This window comes from Oratosquilla oratoria, chromosome 44 (genome assembly GCF_046742065.1).
Source record: "Oratosquilla oratoria isolate Oo_2021 chromosome 44, ASM4674206v1, whole genome shotgun sequence".
Taxonomy (NCBI): Eukaryota; Metazoa; Arthropoda; class Malacostraca; order Stomatopoda; family Squillidae; genus Oratosquilla; species Oratosquilla oratoria.
In genome coordinates this window covers 6,824,406-6,852,348 of record NC_134820.1, presented here as the reverse complement: position 1 = coordinate 6,852,348, position 27,943 = coordinate 6,824,406, and the positions used below count along the sequence as shown (strand labels likewise).

The window sequence follows — 27,943 nt, the reverse complement described above, 5'->3', positions numbered from 1 at the left end:
AGACCTGAAAAAAGCTTTTGATAAGGTCCCACATAAGAAATTGCTAAAGAAATTAGAAATTGAAGGAGGAATACAGGGCAAACTGCGAACTGGATGGGAGACTTCTTCCATGAAAGATATAAATGAAATGGATGAAGGAATTGAAAGTTATATGAGTTTCTTTGCGGACGATGCAAAAAAATTTAAAATAGTAAACACTGTAGAAGATTGTGAGTCGCTACAGAGTGATCTCAATAAAGTATGGGAATGGAGTAGGAAGTAGGAGATGGAATTCAATACCAATAAGTGTAGTATAATGGAATTTGGAAGAAGCAAAAAAGGAATAGTGGGATCATATAAATTGGGAGAGGAAGAAATTAAAAAAGTAGGGAATGAAAAGGACCTAGGAGTCATTATTATGAATAATGTGTCCTCTGAGAAACATATAAACAATTTTTTTTGAGAAACTTATAATTCAATAAGAACAATCAAAGTGGCATTTACACACCTGGACGAAAATATGGTGAAGAAAATACTAGTCACTTTGATAAGACCAAGATTGGAGTATGCAGCGATGACGTGGTCACCAAGAAAAAAAAATGTATAACAAAACTTGAAATAATACATAGAGCAATTACGAAATTGGTACCAACACTCTCAGAACTATCATAAGAAGAGAGACTAGCAAAACTTGAGCTACAGACATTAGAGCAAAGAAGAGAGAGAAAAGACATGATAACTATTTATAGAATCATGAAAGTCGTAGAAATCATTGATAGAGAGAATCTAATAAAATGGGATAGTAGAGATACAAGAGGACACGGAAAGAAAATCAAGACAGTTATAGAAGAGACCTGAAAAAGAACAGCTTTCTCCACAGTGTAATAGACGTTTGGAACAAGTTAGATGCAAATGTGGTGTGTGCAAAACCGATACATGAATTTAAAAACAGTCTAGATAAAACGAGATATGAAGACGGGACACCACGAGCATAGCTCACCTTCCCTTAAAATACAACTAGGTAAATGCAACTAGGTAAATACACACACACACATACAAACATATGTATGTGTATATTTATATAATATATATATATATATATATATATATATATATATAAATATATATATTCTATTTCTAATTAAATAATTTGAACTAGAGGGGAAACATTTCTTTAAATGTAGTGTAAATATGAATAATCTTATTAAGCATATATTGAAATTTGTACCACATTTAATACAAAGGTTATTAATCAACTCTTGTCACACAGCTGTAAGAAAATAAAAAATAAAAAATTAAATAGACTATGTTAAATTTGCTTATGTTATGTAGACCTTTTGAACAATTAGGGTCCCAGGTTTACCCTTTTGAAGAATAGGGACCCCAAATCAAACGGAACCCTTGTTCTTCAAAAGGTTCTGTTCTTAGATCGGATTTTAGAAATATGCAGGTGCCTTCTTTGAACATTTCTATGGTTTTAACCTAAGTGGTGGGCTCGTGGCTATTAGATACTATGTTTTCACTAACGTTTAATTCACTTATCATACTATCGAGATTAATGATTAGTAGATCTATTATATTCTCATGGTTTGTGGACTCTTCAATGCCAATTTAATGTGTAATCTCGTCATATGTTCATGCATCTGTATTAATGATGTATTTATTTACAAATATGAATGCACGAATTCGTACCTCTCTTTCGTACCTTCCTCCTGGTAGGCCTTGGAGACGTCTACTGTACACTGTGTCCTGTGAAGATATATCTAATTTTCCTTCACTTCCTCCAACCTTACTTCTTCCTACTGCAGTGTTTTGTCGGTGTTTTGTTCCCATCTCACCCTTGGTCTTCTTCTTGGCCTTCTTTTGTCTGGAACCGATTGACATATTCTCTTTGGCAACCTTAACTATTCCATTCTCATTCAATAACCAAACCTTTCGTTGTTGATCTCTCAGAATTACTGATGTTGATTTTACTCCAAGTTCTTTCAATATATCCACGTTTCTTTTTCCTGTCTCATTTCGTTATTTCCATATATCATCCATAATGATCTCATTTCTGTTGTTACCTTGTTCCCAGTTTTACTAATTATTTTCCTTGGTTCTGCCCCATAAGTCATAATTGGTCTAAATGTTCACTTATAGATGAACAGCTCAACTTTTTTTTTTTTTTTTTTGGTGGGGGGGGGGTAGATGCTTCTCTCTACCAACCATTTATACAGTATATCTATATTCATGCTTGCTATATTTAGCGATTCAATCGTTTAATTCGCTTTTCATAATCTTTTCTTTGTTGAAATTCACTCATAGGTAATTAAGATAAGCATGAATATATCTATATATTTATATATGTATGAGAAAAATAATGTCGTAGCATATTGGTAAAATTAAACTTATAACCTACTATGGGGAAATAAGATAAGAGATAGAGGAGTTTGTATATTTCGACCACTCTCTGTGATTCTCTTCAGCAGATGGATTATGGATTACCTTGGAAAGACCACACGTTCTCGTGGGACCGGTGTGTGTGGAAGGGGAGGGTAAGACTGTAAGAAAATTAAAAGGTAGTAGTGCATGAAAGTCGGCCATTGCCAATAAGCGTTTGGTCCAGAGACATTAGATAATAAACTCAAGCAACCAACGATCACCCTACCTAGGGCACGTGACCTGATTCTCCACCCACCCACCCACCCACCCACCCCGCCCTGGCCCTTTTTGTACACCATCATACTTCTTACTTCAGCTCCCGGTAGTAGGCGTTATGCCTGTCAGTGGTCCCAGCATGTTCCTCCATCTGGCTCTATCATGGAAGGCTCCATCCTCCCTCAGAGTTTCGATGTTGGGCAAGTGTATGTCTGTATATATTCTTATACTGTACCTATTGTATTTATCTGCTGAGGAGAACCACAGAGAATGGTCGAAGCATACAGAATCTTCTATTATCATCTTATTTTCCAATAGTGAGTTATAAATTGAATATGTATGTATGTATGTATATATGTATGTGTACGATATGTACGATATGTTGGGCCGACATATCGGCAACGCGCAAGCCGTTGTCGGCGCTGCCGCGCACTGCCGGGGCAGTACACTGTAGACCATGCCACAATAAAGTATATTGTACATGGCGCAGTGAGAGATCAAACCTACGCTACCCACCATGGCTGGACGTGCACGAGAAAGACCCACCTATACCCCCAGATCCACCCACAGGAGAGTGTTGGGTGGATCACAGACGCCACAGACGCCGACAGCACTCGAGCAGGCTCACCGGCTGCTCCTGGCGCAAACCGACGCCATCGTCTCCCTACAGCAGCAGCTAGCAGCGCGCCCTGCTCAGACCACATCAGTCTCACGGTCGTCAGCCCCTGAGAAGTGCGACATGGACATGTCCACAGCAGCGTTCCGGTCGTGGAGACGTTCGATGCAGTGTTGGCTGGACCTGAATGGGTGGGCACCGACGGAGGCCGTCCTGTACATCCGCCTCCATTGCACGCCTCCTCTGCAACGCTCCTTAGATGCCAGGTTCACCGCACCCGAGTGGCAGGCACTGACCGTCAAGGAAGCCTTGGACTCTATCAGTGGCATCGCCCTCCAGGCGACCAACCAGGCAGCCGACTGGTGCAGGTTCTTCACCGCTCGCCAGGAACGCAACGAGCCCATAAGTGAGTACTTTACTCGGTCTGCTCAGTGTGCAGCGGATTGCGAATTTAAGTGCCCCCATTGTGACAGTAGCTTGTCTGAGTACATGCTGCTCCGTAAGCTAGTGAGTGGTTTGGAGAGTGTTGGTTTAAAAGAGGAGGTATTTCGCAAATGTGATTCGTTCAAGGATACAGATTCCTTGCGTAAGTTTTGTGTGGCGTTCGAGGCGGCTCACAAGGACGCCGCTCCCCCAGGTCTGGACGGTAATCTTGGGCGTGAGACGCTAACGCCAACGGCGGCGGTGACTCCGCAGCCATGCGCACCGCAAGAGGATCTCCAGCCACAGGTCGCTGGGAACCGCCCACCACCCCACAAGCCCCACTGTGGCAACTGTGGGGGCAAACACATGCCAAGGAAAGGCATGTGTCCTGCGGAGACGCTGACATGCTACGGGTGCGGCAAGACCGGTCATCTACGTCGGCTGTGCAGGAAGAGTAAAAAAGCAGCTGCGATGGAGGGGGAAGCCTCCGGTATAGTAATTGCAGCCGCAGGGAAAGCCCAGAGCCAGCCGTGTATTTGGGTGACCGTCAGCGACACACGGAAGGAGACATCGGCCAGGATCCGAGTGGTACCGGACACAGGAGCCCAGGTGTCCGTTGCGGGACCAGGCCTGCTAGCCGCCCTGGGCGATACGAAATCGCTAGTGAGCCGGGGCAGCCTGCGTGACGTAGCGAATGTGAGCCTGAAACCCATGGGCGCAGTTACCTGTCGCATGCAACATGGCAGCAGGTTCACGACGCAAGAGGTCTTCGTCGTGAAGACCGCCTCCCGTTGCTACATTTCCTTACAGGCCTGTAAGGATCTGGGTTTGGTACACCCTAACTTCCCGCACCAGCCCGCAGTTGCAGCATCGGCTGCCACCGAGTCAACTGACGGCGCACTGCCGCTGCCGCGGCCTACCTCAGTCCCGTTCACCTCACTAGAAGAAAATGTGCCACAGCTAGAGAACTGGCTTCTCCGCCATTTTTCCGGGTCAACGTTCAACACTGACAGGAGCCCTCTGCCAGTAATGGAAGGTGAGCCACATGCCATCCACCTGCTCCCGGACGCCAAGCCCTACGCCTGCCATACACCGGCTACGGTGCCGAAACACTGGGAGGCGGTGGTGAAGAAGCAGCTGGACGAGGACGTGAGGAAGGGAATCTTGGAGCCGGTACCAGTTGGAGAGGCAACAGAATGGTGCGCAAGGATGGTGGTGGTCGCGAAGAAGTCGGGCCAACCGAGACGCACCATCGACTACCAGAAACTTAATGCCGCCTGCAGGAGAGAGACCCACCACACTCCTACACCGTTTGACATGGTATCTGGCATCCCACGCCACACCTACAAGACAACAGCAGATGCTCACTGGGGCTTCCATCAGGTAAAGCTACAGGAAGCCAGCAGAAGGCTTACTACCTTCATCACACCTTGGGGCAGGTATAGGTACTGTAGAACCCCCATGGGCCACTGTGCTGCTCCGGATGCCTATACCAGAAGGTACGACGACGCCATCGCTGGGATCCCAAGAAAATTCAAGTGTGTGGACGATACCCTACTGTACGACGCCAGCGTGGAAGACGCCTTCTGGCACACGTATGATTTTCTGGAGACATGTGCCATGAAAGGTGTGACCCTGAAAACAGAAAAATTCAGGTTTTGTAGAAGGCAGGTGGACTTTGTGGGCTTTCATGTAGGCTGGGACGCCTACAAGCCCACGGAAGAAAGACTGGCCGCCATCAGGAACTTTGACATGCCTGTCGAACCATCCATAACAGACATACGCTCCTGGCATGGGTTCGTCAACCAGCTGGCACCTTTCCTAGCCACCGCTCCAGTCATGGAGCCATTCCGGGAGTTACTACGGAGACCACAGGGGAGGAAAGTCTACTGGGACGAAAACCTACAGGAAAAGTTTCGGCAAGCCAAAGAAGTAGTCTGCAAGCTCGCCAAAGAAGGCCTAACATATTACGACAAGGACAGACCTACGGTGGTAGTGACGGACTGGAGCAAGGTGGGCATTGGCTTTGTCATTCTACAGCAATACTGCCCCTGCCCCCTGAGAGAGGCTCCCTTCTGCTGCAAGAGCGGGTGGCGCTTGGCGCTGTGTGGCAGCCGTCACCTAACACCCGCGGAGGCAGGTTAAGCACCGGTGGAGGGCGAAGCTCTGGCTGTCGCATGGTGCCTCCGTAAAGCTCGCCTTTTCCTGCTTGGATGCCCCAATCTCCTCATAACCACCGACCACCGTCCGCTAGTGAAGCTCCTGGGGGACAGAGAGCTGAAGGACATAGTGAACCCGAGACTGTTTGCCCTGAAGGAGAAAACGCTGCAATATAGGTTCCAGATCAAGTACCTCCCAGGTAAGCGCAACTCTGCAGCCGATTTCTTGTCCCGTTACCCAGCGCTCTGTGCACCACCGGACGTCATAGATGAAGAGCTGGCCAACGACATGGAAGCTGCTGTAGCGGCCGCAACAGTGGCGGTGCTCGACAGCGATGACCAAATAGCCCTGGAGAATTCGGCAGTGGTGCAGGCCGCCGCCGATGACCCAGACTATCAGCTACTCATCGCTAAAGTGACAGCAGGAGATTGGCACCCACAACGGGCTCAAGAGCTGACCTGCCTGCGACAGTTCTATGGAGTCAGGGACAGACTGGCGGTGTCGCAAGGGCTGGTGACATACACCTACGAACAAGGAGCGGTCCGTTTAGTGGTACCTGCAGCACTGAGACACCGTGTGGCAGCAAACCTCCACGCAAGCCATCAAGGTTTAGACGGGATGCTACGAAGGGCGAGACAGGCTGTGTACTGGCCTGGCATGGAAGGTGACCTACAGCACCACAGAGACACCTGTGCCAGCTGTAACACGCACTCACCCTCGCAAGCCGCCGAACCCCTCACCCTGACACCCCCACCCCAGTACCCATTCCAACACACCGTGGCAGACCTGTTCCAGCTCGACGGACGAGTATACTTAGCGTACGCAGACAGGCTCACGGGCTGGTTGGAAATAGCGCACTTGACCAGCGGAGCTACATCAAGCAAGCTCTCGTCAACACTTCGACAGTACTTCCATCGGTGGGGCGCACCAGAGTCAATCTCGACAGACGGTGGAACCAACCTAACCAGCGAGGAGATGCGCAACTTCTTTGGGAAATGGGGAGTGAAGGGAAGAATTGCCTCTGCTCACTTCCCACAGTCGAACGGGCGTGCAGAGGCGGCAGTCAAGTCTGCCAAGAGGCTACTTCGCGACAACACAGGCGTCGGAGGGAGCCTTGACACCGACAGAGCAGCTATGGCGTTACTGCAGTAATTAAACACGCCTCTACGCGGGGTGAACAAGTCACCAGCGCAGCTGGCTATGGGCAGGCAGCTGCGGGACGGTGTCCCCGTCCACAGGCAACACTACAAAGTGGACATCCACTGGCGACACGCCCTCCGGACAAGGGAGCGTGAGGCAGTACGACAACAGGAAACATGGGTTGGGAAACAAAGCACACCCAGATCGCTGCCCCCATTAACGCTTGGTACCCGTGTGTTTGTGCAAGACCAGTCCACGAAGCTGTGGGACAGACGAGGCGTGGTCAGTGAAATCCTGCCGCATCGTCAATATACAGTCAAACTCGAGGGAAGTGGACGACTGACGCTACGCAACCGCAGGCATCTGCGAGCCGTAAGAGGCTCATCTCAACTCACAACACGGACAAACCCAAGCTTTCCTCCTCCACCAACTCCTCGACTCCACACACAGCAAGAGACGGTGGATCGCCCACGGCGTCGTGTCAAACAACCGGCATGGATGGCGGATTTTATTACCACACCCTCACATTAGATATATGCGTGTATATCTGTTTGTATTTACGTGTGCATTTTTGTACAACTACAGTTTTTTATTTTTTTCTTGGTTCATCTTATACCTTGTATGATACTCTGATTAAATTTACATTCCTTTATGTTTATATTCGTGAATGTTACTGCAGTCAGATAGTACAATGTCCATACATTTGTGAATGCCATGTACATGTATTATCTTGGGGGGAGATGTACGATATGTACGATATGTTGGGCCGACATATCGGCAACGCGCAAGCCGTTGTCGGCGCTGCCGCACACTGCCGGGGCAGTACACTGTAGACCATGCCACAATAAAGTATATTGTACAGTATGTATGTATGAATCTATGCATACACATGTAATATATGTCCGCAAGTACAATGATATTTAGGTCAGTAAGATGAAAGGACATATAGTTGATATGGTTTCAACTGTATATTTGTTTGTCTACATTGGGTTTGAAGGCGTTGAGACACGCGAAGTTGTGGTTTGCTCCGAAATTCAACTGATCTACATCTAAAGTCAGACACGAGGAAAACATTGGCTGTTGCTAATGGTATAATTTACATACAATATTTATTCAAATTGCGGTTGTTGCCAAACCATAATGTTATATGGCCTTTCGCGCTCAGCCAAATGACCGCGGGTGAGGCCCGACACAATAGGGAGTCCCGAGGGAGTTTCTGGAGAGGTGATCTAACATCATGTAGCTAAAATACGTGCGTGAGCGCGTGTGCACGCTGGACATCTAAAGTAATTAATATTTCATTCAATCGTCTTGCAACAAAATACTCTAGAAATCTAGATAGTAATTCTACAAGAGAGTGTTAGATAAGTTAGAGCGTTCAAGTAGTATATTCGTTGATTATTTGTCACATTTCTTATTATAAAACAGAACGAGAAAGAACTGCAAGGATATATTTTTCTTTATTTTATTTTATTTTTCTTTTCAGATACATGTTCAGGAAGAGAGGACAATACGACTTATACTCGTACATAATGCGAACCATTCCCTACTGCGCAATTTTCATTCTTCTGGGTTCTTCAGCCCGAGGCGAAGAAGTGGTCCTTGGAAATCAAGTCTACTATAAGGTCGACATCGTTGTGGCCAACCACTTAAACTCTGAACTGACCAGCGAGTCTTTCTCCGTCTTCTCGGTTGTTGTGTGTGCGGCAGCATGCCATACTCGAGAATGGTGCCAGTTCTTCTGGATCAACAAAGGTACCTGCGAACTTCTGAATCTGATCGTCTTCGCGGAGTACGTGGATTCGAGTGTGGAGGGAGGAGCAACACCAGACATCGCCTATACGACCCGCACCAAAGACTTTGCCTTCTTGAAGAAAGCCTATTACTACAGTCAAGTTCTGCCGTACACTAATGCATTGGATGGTATTTTCAACTTCGTGAGTAGCACATGTTATGCTACACCAGGGGGACAATATGCGTATCTTTATATCGTCATCGACCTGGAGGAGACAAGGCTGATCCAAGAGGTCCGCATCGTAGTGTTTGTCGATTTGCCAGGGTTATCGCTAACACCCTTGGAGATTCGGGTCGGACAAGAACTGAAATATGGGGATTTTTTCAGCTATCAGATGTTTACCTCTGTTCCCAATTCAGTGTATGACCCTTACCAGGAAGTCGTCTTCACAGGAACTCCGATTTCGGGACGATTTATTTCTTTGCAGCGAATAAGAGGAGAGTCCTACTGGTTTACAATCTGTCATTTGGAGGTGCGATAGTTCCCAATGACGATGTCTGAAGTCCTCATCCGAAGGATATGAAGGACTCGTTTCGCTAAGATGAAACAATGAGCATATACATACATACATACATATACCAAGGCTTTTTCCCCCTTACTAGGGAGGTAGCCAAAAAGGAAAAGGCATAAAATCATTCCCACCCATTCCATCCCTGAATACACTCCACACCCCTCCACCCTCCCTCCCATCTTAGCACCTCCTAGATGACGGGTCATCCCTGCACCCTGTCCACTGCCCTGGGTCAGAAGCAGTGTCGCAAGACACAGCACATCCACAGCAAGGCCGCTTCATTAAATCAGCGACCCCCCTCTCCGTCCCCCCATATAAAGGAGAGGACGGGGAGAAATCCCTTCGGGCTGCGTCAAAATTTTGCTCACACACACTACCTCACCCCATCCCCCACCCACTCACCCTCATGCATCACAACATCTTCCATATACAACCATTCTCCATTCACCCCTGTCTTCTGTCCTCTCCCGTCCTTCCTCAACAGACATTCCCCTCTTCCCCAAAGCCCCCTTCACCCCATCCATCCACCTCATCCTAGGACGTCCCCTCATCTTCACTCCCTCCACATCTGCCTTCCATACCTCCTTTACTAGTCTTTCTTCACTCATTCTTTCCATGTGTCCAAACCATCCTAATACTCTTTCATCAACCCTATCTCCCAACTCCCTTTCCACCCCTGTTCTCCTCCTCACCTCCTCATTTCTCACTCTATCTATCCTAGTAACCCCCATCATACTTCTCAGACACTTCATCTCAAACACATTCAAGCTCCTTCTCTCTTCCTCTCTTATGTTCCATGTTTCTGCTCCATACAGTGCTGTTGGCACAATCACTCCTTCATACAGTCTCCTCTTAGCATCCATTCCCAAATTTCTATTCCTCATTACACTCTTTAATCCACCAAGGCATTTACTCGCTTCTCTCAATCTACATTCTACCTCCACCTTTACTCCACCTTTTCCTGCCACATTTGCACCCAAATATCTAAAACTATCCACTTCCTCCAGTTGCTCTCCCTTAATGCTCACTTCCAGATTACTGCCACTTTCACCCCTTGTACATCTCATCACCTTACTTTTACCCACATTTATCTTCAGCTTTCTTCTATCACACGCTCTCCCAAACTCTGTCACCAACTTCCTCAAGCCCTCCTCCGATCCTGCCACAAGCGCAGTGTCGTCCGCAAACAACAGCTGGCTCACCTCCCACTTTTCTCCATTTTCTTTAACCATCTCCAATCCCTGACCCACTACCCTTGCATTTACCTCTCGCACTACCCCATCCATGTATAAGTTGAACAGCCAGGGTGACATAACGCATCCTTGACGAAGTCCCACCTTTACCTCAAACCACTCACTCTCTCCATTTCTAATCCTGACACAAGCTCTACTACTCTCATAAAAACTCTTGACAGCTCCCAGAAGCTTTCCTCCTATCCCGTATATCCGCATAACCTCCCACAGTGCCTTTCTGTCTACCCTGTCGTAAGCCTTTTCCAGATCTATAAAGGCCCAAAAAACATCCTTCCCCTTTCCTATAGCTTTCTCACATATCTGTCTTACCACAAAAATCTGATCTACACAACCTCTACCTGTCCTAAATCCACACTGTTCCTCACCAATTACTCCCTCTGTTCCTCTCCTAATCCACTCAATCAAGATCCTCCCATAAGCCTTCCCAACTACACTTAACAAGCTAATCCCTCTGAAACTACTACATTCACACTTGTCCCCCTTTCCCTTGTAAAGTGGAACTATACAAGCACTCCTCCAGTCCTCCGGCACTCTACCTTCTCTCCAGCAAACATTAAATAACCTCACCAACCAGTCCACCATCACTGTACCTCCTTTTTTTAAGACATTCTGCATGGCATCCATCCAGACCAGGTGCCTTACCTGCTTTCATCATCTTAACTGCTGCCTTCACTTCATCCTTCCTTATTTCTCCATTTTCCTCACTCATCACTCTCATTTTCTTAGCATTTCCCACTGCAGATATTTTTCCCTCCCTATCCTCCTTCACATTTAGCAACTCCCTAAAATATTCTGCCCATCTTCCCCTTACTGCCTTCTCCTCCATTATCATCTCTCCATCTGCACCTTTTACCTTTTCTTCTCTACTTGATTCGCCTCCTCTTCCTCTCTTAATTTCTTTCCAAAACATCTTTTTATTACTTTCAAAATTTTCTGTCATACTCTTACCCCATTTTACATCTGCTCTCCTCTTTGCCTCCTTTACCTTTTGCTTTACTTCTGTTATGCCAAGACTTCCCAGGGCACGATGATCCCCGAGTATTCTAATTGAGGGCCCCAATATGGCGTAACAAAGTCCGAATTATGAGAGAGGACTTGGGCCCTTAAGTTATGTGTAATTACCAGTCAACTGTTTCTTAAGAGCATTCCACTATATTGTTTCAAATAAAGAGCAACAAAAGAAAATAGATTTAATTATAAATGAAAGCTTATGCATGACAGAACAATTCCAATTTAGAATAAGATGCTGCCGGCGAATGAGAATTGAAACATGGCAAAGCCGGCAGCTTTTTAACAAGAGTATTAAAGAAAATAAAGATCTTTGCACAAGTATAACCATTACCATATAGACAGACACACACGGAATATAATAATCAAATTAATTTACTCACTAGAGACCTAACTGCACTGGAACTAAAAATGTTTAATCTTACTTGACACAGGGTATTCTCACCAGTTCTTACTAGATCGGTCCCTCCAGGCTACTCAAACTAACTCGCCTGGCCGACCGCCCACGTCACCTTCGGCCACCAATAAAGCAAAACTAAAGGCATCCACATTCTTTGTTACAAGATACAAATTTATATCTGACTGTACATGACGATTACATAATTATTCATGTACTAGTGCGTTTAAGCATTCACATTACACCACCATACAAGGAATACATTCATCGTACCTTCGAACAACGTATCACCTAGCAGACGACAGTAGTCGTTGAAGGCGAACGGACAATAAACTTGCATAGTACATGGTTTCATACATAATACATAGTTTCATACATAGTACATAATACATACACAATACATAATTTACATAATACATAGTTTATCATAGACAAAATGCACTCTTGCATAACACTTCTCTTTTCTTTTCTTTGTACAATAAGCAGCGTGATTAATAGGCGATCTGAAATGCTTGTTAGTGTGATTCGTTTTAAAGTATTTCAATTTTATTCTAATTTAATTTCTTGATATTAGTGAGTATACAAAGTGTTTTTGGTCTTAGATACATGGCAGGGGCAGAACCCCACGAAAGTTGTTTCTTTTCCGTATACTACAATCAGGTAAACACAAACACATACACATTTAATTATGGCTTCGGATAGTGCTGACTCGACTATATTCGTGTTAGGCACCTCATTTCTGCATAAGGAATCTACGAAGCCACAGCGGAGCGCATTGCAAAGGTGTGGGTTCAAGTTCAATACCATGATTTAAAACGCGAATCCAAACAATTTCAAATTAGTGGCGCAGTTATGAAGCAGTGTATTGACGCATCGGTGATCCGGGTGCGTTAAACGTCTAAACGGACGGTTCCGATCAGAATGTTTCTGCGCTTTTTTATGCTTCCGACGTGCTAGCTGGGCCCAGTTTTCACTATGGATTTTGTTATTTATGGGACAATTGACGAAAGAAAAGTTTGATGTACTGTTCTACGAAAAATATTTCCAAATGTAGTCATCAAATGTTGCAGGTTCCATGGCAAGCTTGGTGGCGAAAAATTCGGTCACTTGTTTTGATTAAAAAAAAAAAAAAAAACTGCAAACCACGACGTGCTTGTGAAATATGCACCCGCGCTTTTGTACAACGTCGAAATCTTGATGCCCTACGCTGAATCATAGATAAATGATAATGGTTCTATTATTCTATTTGTATCCACATATCTCGAAGGCCTATGCCTGATTACATTTATACTCCAATTTTTATCATTCTTTTGAAAACGTCATGAGGAGTGTTCCCAGCCGCTGTAGGGCTGAGGGTTTTCCACTTAATAAAATTCGAGGCATCAATTATTATTATTTATGACATTAAAAAAAAAACGTATCAGCTCAGTCCCCTCAGAGTAGAGGTATCCTACTGATACACCACTTCCTTGCAATAGTTTGCCTAATTTGCATCTTTATACAGTATATACGGTCGGAGTAGAAGGCAACACGTGATGATGCAAAAATATTTAAGTAATTAAACACATAAACAGATAAATAAGTCAGTAAATAAATATAAATGCATTTACAGAATGATTGATTAATTAGATAAATTCATTAAATAAATAAATAGAATAAATAAGTAAAGAAATGAATAGATTAATCAATTGAAATAAAGCTAATTATACTTTATCATTTCATTGATACAATAAATGACTTAACCGAAAAACTGTTAAGTATGCAAGGGTACATGGTAGAATGGAGCATGCCTACTCGGGGAACATGGAGGAAGAATATTTAGAAAATTTTGCCCTAGAGATTTAGTAGGTGGTCAATATGTTTACACAAAAGGATTCTTTTTTTTTTTTTGAGAGAGAGATTACTGTGGTTTGTATCTAAAATCATAAAAAAAAGTCAATGGTAATGCTTGATTAGTGTTTACGTGACCTGAGCTGCGTCAGGTTAAGTGGGAATATTCTCCCAATCCTCTGAGTAAATGACATTCCTGAAATCCCAGAGTGGTAATAGTGTCTAAGTTTAAAATATATAAGGTTTTGCATGACTTGTTAAACTAACATATGTACTTGCATGCTATGAATCAAACTGTTCGCGGTTACTTCACGTTTAACGTAGTCCTTCGATCGCTGTCCGTAACCTCAAAATTGGAAGTCACATGTCTCCGGCCTTTCAGCCTGGATAATTTAAAAATATTTCCATGTGTTGGGTGAGGCAGCAGTCTTTCTACTGGTATTAGGGCCCTCACTTGGGGTGTGAGGGAGGGGGATATGCCCTAGGGCGGCATATTTAGGGGAGCGGCAATTCTTGTCTGGACATGCCGCCCACAAGGCTCACAAAATAACTATAATAAAACAAGGTCAAATGAGCCCTGAATATTTCACCGTGATATATGAATTTTGCGTCAGAATCAACAGAATATGAAATATTTTCCTTTATCCTTTCTGCAATAGGAACATTAAATAAAGGTTTTAAAATTCGTTTTATTATTTAGCAAGCCAATAGCTAAAACAGGCTGTGAGGGGGTGGTGATGGGGGAGGTGGATGGGTGGGTTCGTCACTGAGAACTTTGCCCCAATGCGGCACTTAGAGGGGGTTCACACGCTCTAACGGTTCGACAGACATGTGTTCAAAGTGATGTGTGAACGTGTGAACGGGGTATTTGGTTGTCGAACACCCCCTCCAAGGGCTCTGACTGGTACCATGTAACCCAATACTACCTGCCGCATGGTCGGGGCAACAAAACCGGCTCCTCCACTAGTCACCCGCCAGTGAGAAGGTTGTGTTGAACGCCCAGATGGAGGTAAAAGAAAACCACCAAAGGGGCGGATGAACTCTTAACGGTCATGCAACCCCATTATGGGTCACTAACTCACGTGTTTGCTTGGTCGTGCGTGGCATCCCTGCAAGGCATGGAGACAGAAGCCCTGGAGGCTGAGTGACGTCCCAATGCTGCGATTGCAATGAGATTTCCCCCTAGGACTAGCAACACGCATCTTTGGTCCCCTATTCTGGCCAAGACGGATGCCCCTCTTAGCTTGCAGAGGCTAATTGACTAGGCTGCTCGAGTTGAATATTTGGGTTAGATACGCCCTGAGTCAAGCAATTACCGCCTGGCCTGACACTGCATGTCCCATGGTTGTCTTCCCCTAGTGTCAAGATGGTGGACCCATATACCCTCCCGTGACTATTGTGTTGATATGTATACCCAAATACTAGTTTCCCTTTGTTGGTCTCAGTAATGGGTGGGAGTGTGGGAGGCCAAATCATAGACATATACACACGACAGCCATATTTGATACCTATGGTAAGGGCGAACTTGCAATTTACCCCCATCAAAATTACCAAACCCGCAGTTCGAGGGCTAACTAAAGTAAATGACCTCAGACCTGCTTACCAAGCCCTGAAGAAATTCCATTCCAAATCTGTGACCCAGAGGAGCACAATTTGAGCGGCTGATGGCCAGCTAGTGTCAGGTGTAGAGGAATGTAGCCACTTTCCCGAGCAGCCTACTTTCTGCAGTTGCTCATAGGTGATCCTCTGTAAGAGGCTGGCAGATAAGTTGGTAGAAACAGGGATCGATGGCGGGTGTTGTATTTTCATGGGTTGTGTGTTTTGTAAACAACACAGTTCGTAGGCAAGGAGTTGGATAAGTTCGCTCTCCGCTTTGAGATATCAAAATGGCCGGGGGCCTGTATCCATTGCTAAGAACTTGTAAACTGAGATATGCAGAGATTCGAGATCAAGTAAACAATATTGCATATAGAATTATAACAACGAAGCTGATTGGGGAAAGGGTCGACGATGGGAAAATTCAATTGGTTCACGAGTGTAAGATCACGCCCTCTCAGGAGGATCTTAAATATAAAGTTAAATATCATTGGACTAAAGAAATCACTATATCACTGCAAAGCTCACCTAGGACCTCACTTGTGTGTTCTCTGGGAATTCCTTGAGTATACCTCAGAAAAGCAAGATGTACAATATTTTGAAGGGAGAAAAGAAAAATCGCTACAATTTAATTTTCCCTTTGTCTGAAGATTATATTACAGTACTACCTCTCGTTAACGTTTATGTGAATAATCCGTTGATTTGGAGTGGTTTTTGGGTGGCATAGTGATTGCACGCACTAAACAACAGCACCAAAATCATCGAAAACACAGCGAAAACACCGCAAACACAGCTAATTAACGTCCGTTAATGAGAGGTCTCACTGTATATGAAAATTGAAAAAAGAGGAATGATTGGAGGCACAGGGCCTACCGACTAAAATTGTGAGTGAATAATTATGTGTGAAACAAAGACAGTAATAAGAAATGACAGAGGAGAAAGGTGGGAGAAAGTGAAAAGGAGACTGAAACCCTCCAAATGGACAGCTTCCCCTTGATGATGCTTGAGTGGTGTGTAATTCTAACTACAAAATACACGGCACGCTCCAAGCAAAACTCGGAAGGCTGCCAGAAACATATTCTATGCACATATTAACAAAAGTTGCCAATGGAATAAGGAGGCTGTTGCCATATGAGTTGTAAGGAATTTTGGAAGGCTGGGTCATGTCGGTTGAGGTACCGGCCGGTAGCGTGCAGGTGGCTGACTCGAGATGCAGCTGGGCCATTATCCAAAGTAGAGGGCTTGGCCTGAGATGCAGAGAATCTGCTGTCGCTGAAGGGGCATAGTCGGAGAAGTCGGATAGCTTGGTCACTGAACAATGAAGTCCCTTCGGAGATGGTAGCCGTCGTCGTGACTATATGTGTGTGTGCGCGCGTGCTACGTTAAATATAGAAATGACAACAGGTGGTTGTCAATCCATCTATAAATAAATATCTGCCCTCTCTGTCATAGGTCAAAGAGGCTGTAAGTTGAAGAGTGAAATGGCACCTGGCATTTTCAATATCAGTGCAGAGTTCCTAAAACCTGAAAATGAGATCATAATCTGTGGGTTGCATTTGGTGCTGTCTGTTATCTGGCAGTCTGGTGCCATTCCCTCTCTGGAAACAGATTTTGGTTATTCCTATCTGGAAAGAGGGAGACCAGCAGGACTCCAACAGCTACATTGATATTATATTGATTAGTGTGCCAGCTAAGGTACTTGCCCCTCTGCTGCTGATATGGGTTCATTCACATCTGCTAAAGTTTCATAGGCCTGAGTGGCATGGGTTCATGCCAGATGAATCAATAACTGATCAAATCCCAGTGCTTCATATTCTTGTAGAGCACCAATGTGAGTTTCAATGAGTTTCTTGTAGTTTATATTGATCTCAAGAAGATGTTTGACTTAGTACATCATGGGGAATCATCTGCAGATCCGTGGAATTCTTGCGAGGATTGTTGACTTGTCTGACTTATACTCTAGGATAGAGGGCACTGTGAAGTATGGGGGAGGTATGTCCAGCTTCTTTCCTGTTCACTCAGAAATGAGGCATGGGTGTCCTCGCCCCAACATTTTTTAACACTTGCATGGATTGGGTTTTGGACAGAGTTATCAATCCCATTGTGGAGCATCTATGGCAACACTAAGGTCACTGACTTTGTCTTTGCTGATGATGCTATCCTTTTTGCATAGTCACTGGAGGTCTTGGTTGTAGTCTTCGAGTCACTGCATAGGGAGGCAGGATCACTTAAACTTCAGGTTTCCTGGACTAAAGTTCAGGTTTCCTGGACTAAAGTCCAGGATCTTGAGGGCTTACTGGATGACACAGTTCACTCTGTCCATGCATGTGACTAGGATAATGAGGTCTTTGAAAGTTTCACGCACCTTGGTAGTGTAGTGCATCACAGTGTCAGAAAGTCCTTCAAAGAATTGGCATTGCCCATGGTGTTCTGGACACACTCAGTCAGAGCATTGTTATTTATGCAGGAATACTAAGATCAGAATCTTTAAGTCACTTGTGCTCCCTGTCCTGTTCAGCTGTGAAACTTGGACACTGAATGCTGACTTGAAGAGGAATCTCAATGTGTTTGGTACCAAGTGCCTTCAGAGAATCATGGGGTATCATTGTAATGACTTTGTATCCAACTAGACCAGCGTTTCTTAACCTGGGGTGCTAGCACCCCCAGGGGGTGCTGAAATCAATTTCAGGGGGTGCTGGGGAAGGTTACATACGTCTTTACTTTATCTTTATAGTAACCAGGTGTTAGCCAATGGTAGGGGGTGCTGGACTGTTTAGGCCTGACCAAAAGGGGTGCGGAGGTCGAAAAAGGTTAAGAAACGTTGAACTAGACTGTACTGTGAGAGTCAGTCTAGGCCTGTTACCAACATAATTTGTGAACGTCAACTCCAGCTATATGGGCATGTGGGATGTTTCCCTGATGTTGATCCCACTCACAGGGTTGTTTCCAAACAAGACAGCTCTCAATGGAGGAGATGAAGGGGACACCCACAGAATTCATGGCTGTGGCAAGGGTACTGAAACTGACGAAGAGATGTTTAGAGTTGGAAGGTTGGCCATATGAGAGCTTGCTTGGAGAGACTACAATGACTGGCTATGGTATGTGAGGGAAACAATGCACTCTCTAGCATATTCTCCTAATTGAGGGACCAATAACAGGTACCTGCATGTGTTGGTCCTGCAAGATGAACAGTGAAGCTGACCATTTTAAAAAATCTGTCAACCCCCTCGCCTGCATCAAAAGCCCTGAGAGGCTGGCACTTGGTCTCCAGACTGGGCCCAAGATCTCTCTTCATCTACTTCAACTGTAGTTCTTACAATTTTTCACACATGGAGAGCTGACAATTGACAACTGTTTTCCTCTCCATACCACTTTCAGCCAGTGACATAGAAACAGTCAACAACACAATCATACAACACAAAAAACACCCCAAAGTTTTTTCCCAGAGAGATCTGTGGGAGGTTCTGAAGACCACTGCCAGCCACTGTGGGGTTGCGGGGTTTCCACATAGTGAAACTGGAGGCAACAGTCGATTGGATGAATGCTCTCAATTGCTAATGATGATCTGATATTGTGTACACGATATTGATAGGTGATTCATTGATCTGTGGTCATGTTACACTTGGTGATGAGAGTAATAGCAGCCATGTAGATGTTGAGTATGACAGGTGCCAGAATACAACCTTACTTCACATCTATTAATACTTCAAAGGCATTTGAAAGGATACTGCCCCAAGACTTCAGATTATTCCCTCGTGAAGGGGTCATAGAATGATCAAGAACCTTGGTGGACAGCCAAACCTGGTGAGAACAATCTAGTCACTTGGAGCTGCCACATTATACATTAGTTTCTGTTTGAAGTAAGAACACATGTTTGTAAAAATTATCCCAATCTTGTGTGCAATGGAAATTTATAGTCATTTTGAAATATTAATTATAAACTGGATTCTTTATTATGTATAATTAGTTAGTTGATTGATTTGTGTCTTTGATTCTGATCAGTGCTGTAGTAGTTCTGTTGGTCTTGTGTACATGTACTATAGAAACTTATTGGCCTATCTTGAAATGTTAATTATTGGATTGTGTATTGATTTGTATCAATGATTCTGACTTATGATTAAATATTATTTGTTTTGGATTGATTTTGTAATGTTTAATCAGTTCATTGTAATGGACATTTGTATTCCTCTTCTGCCCTGCGAGGGGTCATTTATGGAAAATAAAATTCATTATTGTGTTCTCTCTTATTGTATTGCCCTTGAGCCAAGCATAAAAAAGAAAGAGAGAGAGAGAGAGAGAGAGAGAGAGAGAGAGAGAGAGAGAGAGAGAGAGAGAGAACCAAGATGAGAGATTCAACAAATGGGTTTTTTGATGGGTGTGGGATGTGGTTTGTGGCTTTTAATCAGCCACCCTCCTCTTGCAAGGGAGAAAAGGACTTTTGGTACACACACACAACAAAGCCAATGTAATAAAAAAACAAAATTGTTGGGGAAACCTAGAATTTGTTAGGTACCAGGTATTAGGTATGCTTTTCACTATAATGAAAAACCTGATAGAAAACCTAATTAGGCCTAGGCTCAAATATGCAACAGTGGTGGTTTTAAGAAAAGGTTAGACAACTTTATGGTTGGGGATGACAGGTGGTAATGAACATGGAACTGCCTAGTGTAGGCCTTATGGTTTCTTGCAGTCTTCTTCATTCTTATGCTATGTTCTATGTCTGTTGAGCAAGGAAGGGAGAGGTTAGGGAATGTGGGGTGTGGGGAGTGGTTATATGTGGATATTTTGATGCAACCAGAGGGGATTTTTCCCTATCTTTTTTATTTACTGCACGAGAAGATGGAGAGGGGGATTGCTGTTAAATGAAGTGGCCTTACTGTGGATGTATTGTGTCTTGCTGCATTGCTTCCGATTTGGCTACCTCCCTTGTAAGGGGGAAAAGGCTTTGGTATATAGATAGAGGAAAGATTTTTATTATGGCTACATGATGTGTGTGCCTTCCTTATCATAGGGAAGAGGCCCTTAGTATATTGATAGAAAAAAATTCAAAGAGCAGCTACCAAATTGGTCCCAAGCCTGGTAGATCAGCTATATATTGAAAGACTAGAAGAAATGGGACTACCACCTTTAGACGACCAAAGAAAGAGTTGACATGATTGTGGCTTTTAGAGCCCTTAATGGGAGGGACAAATCAGACAGAAATTATCTATTATTGTGGGGCAGAACATATAGAGGGCATAAAAAAAAAAAAAAAAAAAAATCTCAGTGATATCAAGAATTATAGTTTTCCATACAGATCCATAGACCAGTGGAATGACCTAAAAGTCATTATAGCCAATATACCATGAATGCATTTGAGTTTAGGAAACAAGACCTCACACATAACTCTGTTCTTACACATCACAATTATGTAAATACACAGATGCATACCAAAAGGTCTTTTCCCCTTATAAGTGAGGTGTAGTCAAGTCAAAGCACCCATTCCACACTCATCTAAAACTCATTCTTTATCCCTTCCATTTCAATACCTTACAGATAGTCATTCCAGTTCCCTACCACACTGCTCATGTCAAAGGCAATGCTGCATGACAGCATTTCCACAGCACAACAGGACTTGATGGCTGGAGCTGGTTTCCCCTACTACTTCATTATATGATAATGATATAATAATCACTCCATCATACACCCAAGAAATTTATATAGCACTCTTCTCCTTTTATGCATGGGGGGACAGAGAGGGGGGTCGCCGATTTAATGAAATGGCCTTACTGTGGATGTGCTGTGTCTTGCGACACTGCTTCTGACCCAGGGCAGTGGACAAGGTGCAGGGATGACCTGTCATCCAGGAGGTGCTAAGATAAGAGGGAGGGTGGAGGGGTGTGGAGTGTATTCAGGGATGGAATTGGTGGGAATGATTTTATGCCTTTTCCTTTTTGGCTACCTCCCTTGTAAGGGGGAAAAAAGCCTTGGTATATGTATGTCCTCTTGTAAAAATTTTGAGAGCTTTTAACTCCCCCACCCCCACTCCATAGATATTGGTTAAAAAAAGTAAAAACCTTTATAACATCACATTTAATGTTTCTAACTATTCACAATTCACTTACAGCTTGGCATAAGCCATCAAATAAATGAACCTCCTTGCATACCTCTCTATACACATAGCAAACAAGGTACACTTCCCCATGGAGGTTGAATTAACATATATTGTCAAGATATAATAAATATGGCAAGAATTTCTTTAAGTACAGTATGTAATAGCTTCTTTATGAAAGAACCAACCAAAATTGTACTGTAACATGTTTTGTATTCTCTGGAAAACTATTTGTAAATTAGAATTTCATATTAATTTTGGATATTGGTTATGCAACCATTCCAAGAAATGTCAGCAATTTTTGGATAATTTCTTTACATACAACAATAACACAATGTACAAATAAAAATAATCTAGAACATCATTTGGAAGCAATGGAATTTCCATTTGACCAAAAAATTATCATTATGAAGATCATTTGCCCCTTAAACTTATATCACATGAAACCTAAAATAGATGATTTGACATATGATTTCTACAATGTTAGGATACAATTTGGAATTAATTCAAGATGCTAGATCAGGTTATAAAATCAACATCTTCTTTTCTCACTATTTTTCTGCCTCGGGAGCTGGTACCCGCTGTGGTGAGAATACTTGTGGTTGATGAAGGTGATGCTGCAGAGGCTCCTGCTCCACTTGTTGTAGCTGCTGCAGGTACCAGCCCAGGCAATGTTTTTCCATATGTTTTCAATTTGAGCATTTTACGCATTTTAGACCGGACAGCAGTTTTTGGTTGTGGTTTTGACCAAGAAGGTGCTGGATACAGTGGTGGTGTTGATGGTAAACCTCTGGAACTTTCATCATCTGCACTGTCTGATTCTAGGCTCACAGATGGCGAAAGGGCATGTTGTAGACCACATAGTTCTGTCTTTAATTCTGGCATGAAATTATATGCTGGTGGTTCCCAGGAGTCAACAAAGTCCTGAAAGAAGAGAAAATAAAATCAAACCATGCAATAAAGCCTAAATCAACTTGTACAATGTTACCTGCAATAGGAGGTGAATTGATGGTTGAGAACATTATCTCTGCACCATCAAGCTAAGTTGGAACTTGTTATTTGCTGCTTTTGGTCACCTTTTCTACATGAGTGAGAATACAGTAATAACTGTGAATAGGGCATGCAATGGAAAGTGGGAAGTGAGGAGGGAAATGTGGAGCTGGGTGCAGGGAAGACTGTGAGGCAACAGGTTGACAGCACTCACCCACCATACAAGTAAGTTCCACTCATGTTAGCAACATATCTTTTAAATATTGGTCTATTTTCATACATACATACATACATATACCAAGGGAGGTAGCCAAAAAGGAAAAGGCATAAAATCATTCCCACCCATTCCATCCCTGAATACACTCCACACCCCTCCACCCTCCCTCTTATCTTAGCACCTCCTGGATGACAGGTCATCCCTGCACCTTGTCCACTGCCCTGGGTCAGAAGCAGTGTCGCAAGACACAGCACATCCACAGCAAGGCCGCTTCATTAAATCGGCAACCCCCCCATGCATAAAAGGAGAAGATGGGGAGAAATCCCTTCGGGCTGCGTCAAATTTTGCTCACACATACTACCTCACCCCCCATCCCCACCCATTCCACCTCATGCATCACAACATCATCCATATACAACCATTCTCCATTCACCCCTGTCTTCTGTCCATCTCCCGTCCTTCCTCAACAGACATTCCCCTCTTCCCCAAAGCCCCCTTTGGGGAAGAGGGGAACATGGTGCATTTTCTTTAGTTATACAACCTGTATATGTAAATAGGGGGCCAAGGGGAGCAGCAATTATATTATTCACATTTTTTTTTAAACATTTGCTGGGGTTCATGTCCCCAAACCCTTGCAAATGTCAAGGAATGACTGCACAGGTATTTCTCAAATTGCACAAGTTTGAATTGCATATTTTTTAAATAGCATGATTATGAAATTCCAGGATTTTTTAACTGGCATATTTTTCTAAATAGCATGAGTGTGTCAAAGGTCAAAATAAGTGGAGTGAAATAAAACTCCATACTCTAACCTTAGTGTTCCATTGCCATCTCATCTTCAACATGTGTACATACACACACATTAAGAAATGTAGCATAATGGAATTTGGAAAAAGTAAAAAAAATATCAGGACAATATAAAATTGGAGAAAAGGAAGTAAGGAAAGTGGGATCTGAAAAAGACCTGGGGGTGATCATCACTAAAGATTTGTCCCCTGACAAACATATAAACAAAATTGTTGGCAAAACCTATAACATGCTAAGATCACACAGAGTGATTGACGTCTGGAACAAATTGAACAGTGAAACAGTTGATGCCAGAACTATACACGAATTCATAACCAAACTGGATGTGGAGAGAAACAAAAACTGGTCAAAACGAGCATAGCTCTAGTCCCGTAAAATACAACTAGGTAAATCAGGGTCTTCATTTTCGGATTCATTAAACCCTACCATACGGTGACGCCTACGTAGGCGTCATGAGGAGCAAGTGGGTACACGAGGATGCCGACGTCGGCGTCTTGATTATATTTATTGTAGTCGTACCTGCGTGACCCACATACTCTGTAAACTGGCTTCATCATATTTTCTATGGTTATCAAAATTCACAGGTGAAAGAGAACGAGCGATAGAGCAGTGACTTTATTTCTTATAATGCGAGTATTATGACACAACATCGCATGTCTGGCAGCTATTGCTGCCAGACGTGCGATGTGGCCCATATTGAAGGGGTTAACAACTGATGGCCCTGCTAAATGAGAGCCATAGGGAGCAGGAATGTTGCTGTGGAAGGGTTAATCGGAGTTTTGCACAAATAGCCTAATATAGATGACCGTTTTGTTTGTTTGTTTTATTTCTCTTCATAAATTTTACAATAGCACCTGAGTCCTTCTTTCATATGTCTTTCAATTTTTGCCAAACATTCAATGTTAGGATCCATTGCCTTTAATTCTAACATTATTTCCCTCATTTTTGTGAATACTTTTACCAAGACTTTAGCAGTGAACTTCTTCTGTCCCTCTTTGTGTAAATACATTCTTTCCAGCATTTTTTTCCAGAATAGCCCTGGCTCATCTATGTTGAATATTTGTTAAGGGCAATAGCATCCTTCCTTGGTAATCTTATCCAAAACATTGATAAATTCTTCTGCTGCTTCCGCATCTGCATTTGCTACTTCACCACAAATACTACACAGTTGTACAAATTAAATCATCGACAAAAGCGATGGAACCAACCGTGGCTTGCCATAAAGGTTTCTGTGCACTCTTCTCCCTCATTTGATTTGAGTGTTGAAGATGCTGAGCACTTGACTTTGAATTATATTGAGGCTATTAGGTATTCTTTTGTTTATTTGGTCGTTAAACCAAATGGCCAACAATTTTTCCATCTCATATATCAGGCCTTTTCACTGCCTTATTATCAAAACCGTATCCCATTGTAGTCTTGGCCATTTCCTTCACTCGTTCTTTCTCCTTTAGGATGGTAGATATCGTAGAATGTACTAAGCCCATACTACTAGCAATTGTTTGAACTTTCTTTCCTTCTTCATGTTGCTTGATGATCTGAAGTTTTGTGTCAATATTGATAGCTTTCCTTTGCTTCTTGGCTGAAGATCCTTAAGAAGTAGTACCCTTTCTTTTTTCCAATATCTTCAGGGGATACATGAGTATAGAAAGCAAAAAAAAAAACTACAGAACCTATCACGACTGGGTGATGCGCATGAAAGACCATGTGAGGTAGTGATAGGTGCACTGCCAGTTGCCTCAGCCCAACTTGTCATACACAACTGCATACAATTACACTCACGACTGTGCTACCACTGCATTCTGTGCACATCATAACTTCTAGAGTTTTTGTTAAATGAATATCGGACTGGTCATAAAGCCGTCATAACTCCAAGTTGTTGTAAAACGAGTACATCGTTAAGTGAGGAGTACCTGTATATATGTGTATACCAAGAGTTTTTCCACCATATAAGGGAGGTAGCTAAATCAAGAGGCATGTACCTATTCCCAACCATTCCACTCACTTCCACCATCCTTTCCTCCCCTTTCATCTCAGCTTCTCATGGATGATGGGTCACCTCTACATCCACCATATATATATCAAAATAACCTGTCATTACATATGTGAGTAAAACTTATACTGCATTATTAAGAAGAAAATCTATAAAATATGTTACTCTTACCTTTCCTGATGTTGGATTGCACAACTTGGTCCGGACCCAATCCTGGTGCCACACCTTGGTCCCAGGTGACACATCTGATGATGACAAAGGAAGGTATTACTAACTATGCCCGCATCAATGCAAGAACAACACAAACGTGATAATGTGTTTAATCTTGAGGGCCCATTGCGGGGCTGTCTGCCTATCCACCATTGTGGCTATTACTTTGATAAGTTGCATAAATGGTGCAAGTGCATGTGATGTCAAGTGGGCGGAGAGTTGGGGGCGTGTGTGCATGTAAGGTCACAGCATTACCCATAGATCGGTCATACGAGCTCTGAGCTCTCTTCCGGGAGGGAAATAGCTGTCTTTCACGAGTCCAGCATATGATTCAAAGACCAAAGCTGATTAAATACTGACACTGCAATATAACACTAATGTACAACACTTTTATATGTTCACTGATGCGGAGAGGTTTGGTAAATCACGAAAGTGCAAACTTAACAATATAGTGTATAATCTAATCTGAAATAATAAAAATTTCTATACACTAAGCTAATCTGAAAAAGGTAACCTTCTTATACAATTATGCAGAATTTATTGTTGTTTCATTGAAAGGGGTTGAAAGAAACAGTTATCATAAAAGTTAATAGAATATTATCTACAGTAAAACCTAATCATAACAGAATAATCTGGGTAATATTTTTTGTTATTACTAATTGTCTAATTGCTATTACTAAATATACCCCTGTCTGAGATATTGGCTGCATGTTATTGTGGGGTTAAAAGCTGCTCAGTAGCATGCAGCTGTTACTTTAGGGCAGTGGTTCCCAACCGGTGTGCCGCGGCACCAAAGAGTGCTGTGAGATCAACTGAGGGTGCAGCCAAAATTCAGGGCAACAATAATTTTCGTATTACAGAATCTCTCTCTCATCCATTTTTGTTCATTAAAGCAGCATCAGTGTAAAGATGAGTATTTTCATATTATCCAGGGACAAAATATTGTTACACTGATGTTGAATCGACAAAATACTGACAAACTAGAATTTAGATTTTCTAATAAGGGTGTCGGGGACTTCTGAAAGGCTTGGTAAGGGTGCCTCAAGCCAGAAAAGGTTGGGAACCACTGCTTTAGGGTCTATATGGGGTACCCCTACAGACCAGTCACGCATCATTTTGTCTGTGGTAGAGGAAATCTCTATTCATAGAGAAATGATGATATTTTATTATACTGCATCTAGAAGCGGCCTTGCTGTGGATGTGTGTCTTGCAACACTGCTTCTGACCCAGGGCAGTGAACAGGGTGCAGAGATGACCCATCATCCAGGAGGTGCCAAGATAAGAGGGAGGGAGGAGGGTGGAGGGGTGTGGAACATATAGGAAATGGAATGGGTGGGAGTGGTTTCTATGCCTTTTTCTTTTTTGGGGGAGCCTTTGGTATATGTATGCATCTGTCCTTCTGTTATGCTGTACCCCCACTCTTAATACTGTCCTGTACCACTTCTCTGAATGTTCATTTCCTTTTTGCACTGAACCCTGTGGTGGGGGAGAAGCATACGGCCACCATGTGTTCCCACTTGTGTCGTAAAAGGCGACAAACACAAGATGGGGAAGGCACAAGAGGGTCTGGGAGGAGTTTCCCAACCAGAACCCTAAGGTTTGGGTCTTTTAATGTGTGTGGATGTGGTGCAGGTGAGTAAATGGGAAGAGACAGGCAGTATATTTGTGAGAAGAAAGATAGATGTGGTGGCACTGAGTGAAACTAAGTTAACTACAGGTAAACGTCGACTTACGATGGCATTAGGTTTCGATAGAGCCATCGTAAGACGATCTCATCGTAAGTCGATCTCATCGTAAGTCGATCCCCACTCTGTTCCGTGGTCACTGTACCTAGCCTACCTGTATATTAACCACCAGAGATACTGAATATAGCCTATTAAACATGTACAGTAGTTTATTTAATTATTTTTATCCTTTTTACCATATTCAAACACTATAATATGTATTTTCAGTACGGAACTTAAATCTCGCGGGCAGCAGCCAATGCCAGCCGTACGACGTGACGTAATAATACTCGCATCATAAAATATAGTCACCGCTTATATCGATCGTTCTCTCTTTCACCCGCGAATTTTGAAAACCACAGAGAATGGGATTTAGGGCACATTTGAGAGAATGTAAAAACACAGGGGTGACTACAATAAATATAATCAAGACGCCGATATGGCACCGTCACGAATCCACTTGCTCCTCATGACGCCTACGTGTGCGGCACCGTATGGAAGGGGTTAAATTATCATATCGTCGTCGTCGTCGTCATCATCGTAAAGTCGAACAATCGTAAGTCGCG

General features: G+C 43.3%; 2 protein-coding genes across 10 annotated transcripts in view; one reads left to right on the top strand and one right to left on the bottom strand.

Annotated features, from left to right (window-relative positions):
• The first annotated feature begins 3,136 nt into the window (after nucleotides 1-3,136).
• On the top strand, nucleotides 3,137-5,803 carry LOC143022265 (uncharacterized). The gene has a single exon (XM_076180406.1). The coding sequence runs from the start codon at nucleotides 3,137-3,139 to the stop codon at nucleotides 5,801-5,803; it is 2,667 nt and encodes an 888-aa protein (XP_076036521.1).
• Nucleotides 5,804-21,405: 15,602 nt separating this feature from the next.
• LOC143022424 (uncharacterized) overlaps nucleotides 21,406-27,943 on the bottom strand; it is an 87,748-nt gene continuing 81,210 nt past the window's right edge. For 8 of the 9 annotated variants that reach the window (XM_076180639.1, XM_076180636.1, XM_076180638.1 and 5 more), the window contains 2 exons: nucleotides 25,615-25,688; nucleotides 21,406-22,363 (listed from right to left, as the gene is read on the bottom strand). In XM_076180639.1, the coding sequence (XP_076036754.1) occupies nucleotides 21,959-22,363; nucleotides 25,615-25,688 (479 nt within the window). In that variant the 3' untranslated portion in view covers nucleotides 21,406-21,958. Of the gene's footprint in view, nucleotides 22,364-25,614; nucleotides 25,689-27,943 lie in introns of those variants that run through there. The other variant, XR_012966050.1, reaches the window with a different exon arrangement.